Source organism: Oncorhynchus masou, chromosome 1 (genome assembly GCF_036934945.1).
Source record: "Oncorhynchus masou masou isolate Uvic2021 chromosome 1, UVic_Omas_1.1, whole genome shotgun sequence".
NCBI lineage: Eukaryota > Metazoa > Chordata > Actinopteri > Salmoniformes > Salmonidae > Oncorhynchus > Oncorhynchus masou.
Genome location: NC_088212.1, coordinates 37,400,131 through 37,410,171, shown reverse-complemented (window position 1 = coordinate 37,410,171; position 10,041 = coordinate 37,400,131). Strand labels below are relative to the sequence as shown.

The following is a 10,041-nucleotide window of genomic DNA, read 5'->3' as shown; positions in this document are numbered from 1 at the left end:
ACTATTCACGAAAGTTTGCCTTTATAGGCCTACCATCATGCACTGATTCGATATGGACTGGTTCTACAATATTATAATGTCTTTCGAAACAATAATGCTATTGCAGAGTTACTAACCATTTTGTAGTTGCTAAATACGTAAACACATTTTCCTTCACATTCACATTATTCCTGGTTCCTGTGTGACCTGGACAGGAAGCGTCAGTCTGGAGAATTGAGGCTCCCTTAGCGTGAGCTGAACTTCGGCTGGGCGTAATGAGAAGTGACCCATCAGGAAGGCGAGGACACCGAGACCCAGGCCTCTTCCGTTTGGTAGACCCAGCTGTGTTTATCCTTGCAGTGCTTCGCCTTGATGTTGGGCCAGTGGTCCCGAACCTGCGCCACTCCCCGACTGTCTGCTCGCTGAGGGCCGCCAGGTGAGGACAGGACATAACTGACAGATAATTACCGCTTGGACACAACAAAATAATCTCAGAGCAAGGTTAATATTTATGTGACGGACGATGCGCAGTAGCCTATATCATTAGAGTGAAGAAATATATTTGTGAGTTCTGAGTCCCATAAACATATCACGGTCAACTAAATCCAAACTGGACATTTACGCATGACAGATTGTATTACGGGGTATGCTACAGCCTACATTACGGCTCAAAAGTAGCATAATTCTTAAATAGAATTGATAATACACTCCATTGCTATTAATGAAATTTCTATGCATACTTTTGTCATATAAAATGCCCTGTAAACATACCACCCTAGACAAAGTAGCATATACCTGCTCTCAAACCGTGGGACAAGTGGAATTAAAAATACATCTAAAAACAGCAGTTCATTTTAGGGGCTGGATGCTGCTCCTTGCAACAGCAAAAAAAAAGTTAAACTACTACAACCAAAACTATTTTTGAACAAAAATAAACCAATATGCAACAATTTCAAAGTTTTACTGAGTTACAGCTCATATCAGGAAATCAGTCAATTAAAATACACAAATTAGGCCCTCATCTGTGGATTTAACATGACTGGGAATACGTTGATAACAGATACCTTCAAAAAAAGTAGAGGCGTGGATCAGAAAATCAGTCAGTATCTGGTGTGACCACTATTTGCCTCATGCAGCGTGACACATCTTCTTCACATCTCCTGGAACTGGAACTTGCGGTTGTACACATCGATCCAGAGCATCCCAAATATGCTCAATGGGTGACATGTCTGGTGAGTATGCAGGCCATGGAAGAACTGGGACATTTTCAGCTTCCAGGAATTGTGTACAGATCTTTGAGACACGGGGCCGTGCATTACCATGCTGAAACGCAAGATAATGGCAGCAGAAGAATGACACGACAATGGGCCTAAATTTACATTGATAAAATGCAATTGTGTTCATTGTCCATAGCAAACTGCTCGCCCACACGATGCCATAGACATGGTCTGCGGTTGTGAGGCCGGTTGGACATAATGCCAAATTATCTTAAACAACGTTGGAGGCGGCGTATGGTAGATAAATTAACATTCAATTCTAGGGCAACAGCTATGATGGACATTCCTGCAGTCAGCGTGCCACACTTTCCCAAGACATCTATGGCATTATTGTGTGACAAAACCACATATTTTAGAGCGAGTGGCCTTTTATTGTCCCCAGCACAAGGTGCACCTGTGTAATGAGCATGTTTTATCAGCTTCTTGATATGCCACATCTGTCAGGTGGATGGATTTTCTTGGCAAAGGAAAAACACTCACTAACAGGGATGTAAACAAATGGGTGCACCAAATTTGAGAGAAATGAGCTATTTGTGCATATGGACAATTTTGGGGATTTTTTTTTCTTTTCACCATAATAAATGCTTCACAATGATCTGTGATACATAGGCTACATTTTAGACATAAGGCCAGGACTGTTCATTTTTGCTGCACATTCAGCTCAGGTAGGCCTAAATACTGACATTAATTCCCGTGTTTCCCCACTACTAACCTAATGCTTTAAAAAGGTGAGTGGGCATGTCTCAGGCTGAGCCTGTTGAAAAACATACTCCAATCAGACAGAAAAATAAGACTTGAGTGAAGTCATTGGTATTTCTGTACAGCCTAGCTATGCACACAGATGTCTTCAGCTCCAAAGAAGATAGGATGCCAAATGCTTGCCATATGAGGACAGACTCAGGACAATGAATGATAATGCAACCAGAGGCATCATTTGACACTCATCTGCATCTGGCCCATCTGTTGTGACAAGCCTATCAGAGCTGTGCTCAGATTGTTTCACCTTTGTGTACATCTCCCCTGCCGCACCCCGGCAGCTTGGCATATCTGTGGACAGATATTAAAAACAAGCCGAGGTAGACCTACAGGAGTCGTTTACCTAAAAGTTATGCAGAGAGAGCAGAGCAATTGTTTCACATTTTCCCAAAGCGAGTGAAGGAACTACAGTTTGTTCCATTTGCCAACGCTGACGGACATTTTATGCTGAATATAAAAAACACCACTAGAGAGAGAGAAAAACAACCGTGATGCATTCATATTAGTGTGCAGACGACAAACAAAGATGACTGCCTGCAAAGCATGGCATTTGACCCGCTCTCAAGCAGAAAACTATTTTCTTACCATCATATTCCTATTCATTTCTATTTTATAAACATTCATGGTCAGTTCGTCTCACGTCATCACCCAGTAATCCAACCCACCATTCAATACGCCAAGGTATATTACAACCTGTGCTGTAATAGCATAGCAGAGGCCTAGGCTAAGCTAAATACTCGACTGAACTGAAAGAAAATATTCAAAATCACAATGGCCCGCTGACCCTTGACCTCCAAGGCCATGGTAGACACGCTAGGTGATAACTGACTGAGGCAGGGTTCTATTGTGCGTCCGGCCCTGTTGTGGGGTCCTCTCGTCTCTCCATTTATTGACTTCCTAAATGATCCATTATGAAGCGATTTACGACGGCCCCCCCCCTAGCTTGTGGGTCGCTCCTCCATTCAGCACACATCTGCAGCAACGAAGCAGCATTTGATTTATCAGAGAACGGACGGAAGCCGGCCCACGACACTTCTGTTGTTTGTTCAAAGTCTACAGGAGAAGTAGGAAGCTATTAAGAGATTGAAGAAGTCGCGGCAGAGGTCACAGACAAAGGTACGGCGAGAAGTCTGAGCGGAGGGAAGACAAGGACGGAGCACGCGCCAGGGGAGTTAGTTCATGTAATGAACGGCTTGCTCTTTCCTCTTACTTGGGATGGAGGAATATCTCACTGCTGCGAGGAGTCTGATTTCTCTCGCCTTTTCCTGTAGTCTGACGAGAATGTCCGGACTAGGTCAAACCAGGAGACTGGGGCTTTATGAAGCAAAATGTCTATGTGAACGTCTGTTTGAAGTATATAGCAGTGTAGGCAGCGCAGCCCTGTAACACATGAGATCCCATGCTGCTCATTGACTCACTGGGATATTATTAGAGACACCATTTACACCCAGTAGACAAACATTACTTCTGTTTTCTCTGGTAGTTTGACAACAAGTATGCCGGACGTCTTCTCAACTACCCTGACCAAGGAAGACTCATTTAGATTCTAGGTTGCAGTTATACAACTGTTGATGCTTGGTGGATGTACAGAAAAACATATTTATTACCAGGAAATAAAAAAGTTAAAAAGCACAGCATATACTATTTACATTTGGTGGACTTGGGGTGTAATTCACAAACCTTAAATGCATCCAATCACAGTTTGAATTTGACACATTTTTCCCACAATGCACAGGGGCAACATATTGTACTCACAATGACAAACATAAATACATTTAAGACCAAACTGAAAATACAAGTAACCTCTTAAGTCCAAATCCGTACAGACAGCCTCTCTAGTTGAGAGAAGATTGTTCAGTGGCCCTCCTTAACAAACAGCTTTGTCTCTTCTGTCCAAGTTCTGTGGTTAACCCTGTTTGACTGATGCAGTGTAGGTCAGAGCAGAGGGCAATGTTAAACTAGATCAACAACACAGGATTACACAGTCACTCAGGCGTGACTTATACCTCAAATTCAAGTCCGCTCAGGCAAATCTCCTACCAGATAAGCAAACACAATAAAACAGTTGGTTTTGACCAAAAATAATGTGTTCAAATTAAGTCTCAGTGAATTGTTAGCAGAACTAACCAGCCGTCATGACAGCTTTTGTTTGGAAGCACAAAGACATCTCATCCTGACCTGATCCATCTTGGCTATGTCGGAAATGTCTTCACAGTCTGAGACAGAAGTTCCTACCCAGTAGTTCACATAGTCCAGCTCTAGTCAGTATATTCAGATAGTCCTGGGATAGTAAAAGGAGCGTAAAAGAGTTGGTATAATCACTGGCGAGAAGACTCCCTATAACATACCAACAGGGCCCAGTAGCTCACCCAGTGTCCGAGCTGCCCTGGTTGTATATGGACCAGAGGCTGATGCGCTGGTCTTTGGAGCCCGCGGCCAGCATCCTGTTCCTGGGGTCCTGGTGGTCTGAGAAGGCCAGGCTCAGCACCATGTCTGTGTGGTGCTGGAGGACAGCCAGGGGCCGGAGCTTCTTCCAGCCAAACACACGGACACGATGGTCCCAGCCGGCCGACGCCACGATCTTCCGGTCCCCCCGGATGCACAGCTGGGAGATCCCAGGATTCACAAGGGCTACGGGTTCCTGGAGCTGAGGATTGAACAGCAAAGGCCACAGAGAGAGCAAGGAAGGAAGAGGGACCATAAGAATCCATACATTGAGGCACATTGAGAACAGTCTTTCACAAACACAAGCATGCATGCGCACACACACACACAGTTTTCAACAAAAGAGAAGCACAGCAATGCACTCCAATGTGGGTATAACATTGTAGGCTGTTAATGGGTCAGGGCTTTTCAGTTGCTAAGTAACATAAGCAAGACGTTCACGCAAAACAGAAACCCATGGAGATTTAAAAATAGCCTTCTCGGGAAACAGTAATTGAGGAAATAATTTTGTTGCATTCTTCTCACACGTGATCTAAAATGAGACTCAGCAGAATTGCGCAACCAACCGAGAGAGGAAAAATAATTATCAAACACCAATTAGTTCACCAAGCTATTTAATCATTCCCGTCTGGGGAAGTGTGCCCAATAACACAGAGAGAGGGAGAAATAGTGGGAGAAAGAGAGGGAGAAAAAGAGGGAGCGAGAGATTATCAGCTGATCTGATGATTGAGGTCCAAGTGGAGGCCTGGATTGTTGTTGAACCTGGCCAAGAAACTCCAGGGACTCAATCATCGTGCATAAAACATTACGACACGAGTAGTGGAGAGCAAATCCCTCACAATTCAACTATTTGGTTTGGAGTTAAAGGCTGGGAGGTTTTCAATAGCAAGAGCAAATGGGGCTGAGATTCCTTTTGTCACTTCTTTACGAGAGAGAGAGAGAGAGAAAGAAAGAGAGACAGAGAAAGAGAGACAGAGAAAGAGAAAGAGAGAGAAAGAGAGAGAAAGAGCGAGAGAGAGAGACAGAGACAGAGAGAGAAAGAGAGACAGAGAGAGACAGACAGAGAGAGACAGAGAGAAGTAAATAAAGAGATAGACCATCTCGTTGAAATCCTCGTTTGCAGAACTGTGTTTCTTTAAGCACCTCTAATGAATTACATGTGCATTGAAAGGACCGGTCGACAGGAGAAGAGACCGAGAAACACACAGTTGTAACGTCTGCCTGCTTCAGATCACCATCCGCTTCCATTCTCTGATCAACAATGTCCCGGAGACTGACTTTATCTCAGTAAAGGGGGAAACATTGTGACATATTCTAACGGATGGTGCCTAGATCCCCATCAATGGGCCATACGCACCGCTGACATTCCCAAGGGGGGAACGCACGTGCTCTACCCAGTTCTTCGCAAAGACGACGCAGCGTAACGCTGGTGTGTTTGCATGGGACATCCACATCTAGCCATGGGAAGCAGGAATGAATCTGGACAGCGTAAAATTTGACTTCATAAGCTGCGTCCTTGCAGACTAATTGTCTCGTTGCAGGAGGTGACAGGCCAAGAATTTGTCTGCGTGCTCTTGTTCCGGATGGGAAAATCAGAGTACAATGCTGCATGTGGAAGACGTAAGCCAGGTCCTCCCAGTCCCGACCCTAGTGGATAGAGTGGAATGCAACGGGAGAAAGACTACAGAGGAATGTCATTGATCATAAAACAACCAACGAACCAATACAAAAACCTAGAATAACTTGTAGGATTAATACGGGTTCTTACTAGACTTAGAACAAGCTAATAGTAAGGAACGTATTGTCAGCCGAACTAGACCAGCCCATGTAAGAGACCTACTATTCAACAAAGTAGGGCTGGGTGGGTGGCTGGGGGGGTGAAAGAGAGATCATTTGGAATCCCATTATTACCTCAAGAAGTTGGTATGCCCAAACCCCTCTCCATCTGGTTGTCATTACAGACCTTGATAATGATAGGTTCAACTGTCTATTTTTGTTTGTTTTGCTTCCCATAGATTGTGTCAGGAAAATGTATTTCAACTGAAGGGGTCAGTTGTAAGCCGCAAATGGCCGTAGAAAAAAACAGTAAGTAATTGTCCATCCATTGTTAGGTTGTAAGCCTAATTATTCTCTCTACACTTTCTCCAATCTGAGACATGATGCTGAGAAAATGGCTGCAGGGCTGTCCTCTAGCAGAACCTTCTGTAGTCTAGATGGTTCTGTCTCACACCTCCCTCCCTCCCTCCTACATCAGGCACTTCCTCCAGTGAGTGTAGTCATCCACTAGCAGTGTCATTAGCCCCACCTCAGTCATGAATAAAGTCCATTAGCTTTGTCTTGGGATTCTACTAGGCCTTCGTTCCTGAACCCCTACTCACTATGAAATTCTCTAAATCATGAAAATAATTATTTGGGACTAATTTATTTTTCTGTTTGAGCATTCTTTCCTGGCTTGGTTACACACACACACACACACACACACACACACACACACACACACACACACGGCCTGCTGTCTAAATGCCAGTAATCTCAACAGTCAGTCACGACTAGGCTACATCCTGCTCTGCTCAGTTCCATAGCTGGGGCCTTCCCAAAAAGCCGTTCCTTTCCCCAGATTACAGGGTCTGGTCCAATGAAAATTCATATGTTCAGATCCTGCTCTTGGCGAAGCGGACAGATAAGGCGGACGTTCAAAAGGAGCGTCTGCTCTGCTCCTCGGCACAGATAGCTTAGGAGGACCATTTCTTGGCACGGAGCGAAAAGTTTCACGCTGAACTATTGAAACGTCCCATCATCACAGTCTCACTCGAGCAGATCGTGTCCATTCCGGAATTCTAACAGGTATTTCTGACACCCCACCCAGGTCTGAATAACACGGGGGGTGTCAGTGTCAGGGGCCCCGTCTCAAGAGAGAGGAAAGGAGATGTACGTGACGGACAGGCAAGAGCTACACCTGTACCTGCCCTTCAAAACATTTATTTTTTAAACACTAAAAGAGAATATTTCTTGACATCGGGGCGGATGGGCCACGCCTCAGAGGAACTGTGAAAGAAGGGATCCAAGTCATCCATCCCTCAGTCCATCACCTCCAGCCTAGATTAGACATCAGTCTGTAATGACCTGACCTATGCTCCCTGTCGGGCTGATAGATGTAGGCCTCACTAGAATTCCTGGTACACAGGAGCAGACCTGGGTTCAAATACTATTTGAAATACTTTGAGTGTTTGCTTAAGCCTGCCTGAAGTGCCAGTCGGGTGTGATATGCACTTTTGGGACTTCTCTATTGGTGTCAGTAAAATTTTCCACAAACAAGCTCACCCTATCACACCTAAAGTATGCGAAATGATTTCAAATAGTATTTGAACCCAGGTCAGCACAGGAGAGTCTATGCAGGTATGTGTTGGTGACCCGGGGATGCTTGGCATTCGGGAGCTGGGCCAGGGTCGGGAGGTTGAGATGGCGCTGGGGTTAGAGATGGCTGTGATTGAGGGATGTGGAGCTCCACCTGTGAGAGCTGTCATCATGTCTCTGGCCTCTCAGAGTCAGCCATGCCTGATTTACACGGCTAATCTCCCTCGGTCTCTCTCTATGCCCACTTCTCTCTACCTCAGTCTCTCTCCTCCACCTGTCTATCTATATGTGACTGGAGGAAACCATCTCACAGTGTCTGTCAGCAGTGAGCAGCAACCTAAATCCATATCCATGCACTCTCCCCTGCTCAATACACACACACACACACACACGTAACGAACAAAACAGTTTAGACACCAAGGCTCATCTGAACAGAAGATAACGGCCTCTAGGATCCATGTGTAATAAATTAAGTTCCATTCCAGCGTGTTTCTGTCCTTATCTGATGTTGATAAGCCCATGTCACAGCCTTCACCTCCACTGAGGAGAGTAGAACAACCATCAGGACAGGACCCCACTATGTTAGCTCAAACTCAGTTTCCCCCCCACCTCAGAGTTGACTCCATCCCTCCCCCAGCTTGGGCCTGTGGTGTGGGGCTGATTCCACTGCGCTGGGTGGTGTGGGGCTGATTCCACTGCGCTGGGTGGTGTGGGGCTGATTCCACTGCGCTGGGTGGTGTGGGGCTGATTCCACTGCGCTGGGTGGTGTGGGGCTGATTCCACTGCGCTGGGTGGTGTGGGGCTGATTCCACTGCGCTGGGTGGTGTGGGGCTGATTCCACTGCGCTGGGTGGTGTGGGGCTGATTCCACTGCGCTGGGTGGTGTGGGGCTGATTCCACTGCGCTGGGTGGTGTGGGGCTGATTCCACTGCGCTGGGTGGTGTGGGGCTGATTCCACTGCGCTGGGTGGTGTGGGGCTGATTCCACTGCACTGGGTGATAGGGAGTGATTCCACTGCCCTGGGTGGTAGGGGGTGATTCCACTGCACTGGGTGGTGTGGGGCTGATTCCACTGCGCTAGGTGGTAGGGGGTGATTCCACTGCGCTGGGTGGTGTGGGGCTGATTCCACTGCGCTGGGTGGTGTGGGGCTGATTCCACTGCGCTGGGTGGTGTGGGGCTGATTCCACTGCACTGGGTGATAGGGAGTGATTCCACTGCACTGGGTGGTAGGGGGTGATTCCACTGCACTGGGTGGTAGGGAGTGATTCCACTGCACTGGGTGGTAGGGGGTGATTCCACTGCACTGGGTGGTAGGGGGTGATTCCACTGCACTGGGTGGTAGGGGGTGATTCCAATGCACTGGGTGGTGTGGGAGTGATTCCACTACTATGGGTGGTGTGGGGGTGATATCTGGACTAGGGTCCTATGGCACTTCCAGCTCCTCAGACTTGATTGTAGCCTCCCACTGTGAACTACTGTTCCTTTACTGCAGATGTGTTTTTTGTTTGGTTAACGGCCTCCGAGGTTTTTATATTTGTATTACCTCTCGCGGGTCGTTCGACAGGCAAGGCAGAGCAGGGTCCAGAAGGGCAGCCACCCGGAAGGCAGATACCCCAGCCCTCCGCCTCACTACACTGCCATCCGCACAAAAATAGTTTTGTGGGAAGGAGTGGAGATGGCTGTCTGGGCGTCACACTGCGCTGCACTTCAGGATCATTTAAAAGCCCCAGTTGGATCCTTTCCCCCACTCGCTTTTTAAAATCTTCTCCAGAATGACATATTAAATCAATATTTTGTGTTTGTTCAAAATAAACAGAATAGCCAGGGCTCCTATTTTCAGTATATTGAATCAAACCCTTTCCAGTGTTATTGCAGGCGTTTGCAGCAAAAAAACAGAGGGTTTACAAATATTTCTAATTCAAGCGTTCATTTGTAAAAAGGCCTGGAAAGAATAACACCCTCCACAGTACAGAACTGTAGTATATCAAGTCTCAGGTTCCCCTCTACACTGATTCATGGGGTAGACGTGAAATATTGGGCCGTTCATTTTGACTCATGAAATCAACAGAAAATATGGCGTCAAATGAGGCGTTGCGGCTCAGATGCGCTCGGTTGTTACGCAAAATAATATATGGCAGAAGAGTGATGGGATGTTTGTTTTTTCAGAGTCACTAAAGCAGCTAGACTAGAGCATCAGGATGGTTCTGGTCTGTGAAGGACCGAGCACGCAC

The 10,041-nt window shown here is 46.4% G+C and overlaps 1 protein-coding gene across 5 annotated transcripts in view; it reads right to left on the bottom strand.

Annotated features, from left to right (window-relative positions):
- Window positions 1–3,591: 3,591 nt before the first annotated feature.
- The window catches only part of gnb1l (guanine nucleotide binding protein (G protein), beta polypeptide 1-like), a 28,124-nt gene continuing 21,674 nt past the window's right edge, over window positions 3,592–10,041 (bottom strand). For all 5 annotated transcript variants that reach the window (XM_064970690.1, XM_064970724.1, XM_064970699.1 and 2 more), the window contains one exon: window positions 3,592–4,659. In XM_064970690.1, coding sequence (XP_064826762.1) covers window positions 4,378–4,659 — 282 coding nt within the window. In that variant the 3' untranslated portion in view covers window positions 3,592–4,377. The remainder of the gene's footprint in view (window positions 4,660–10,041) is intronic.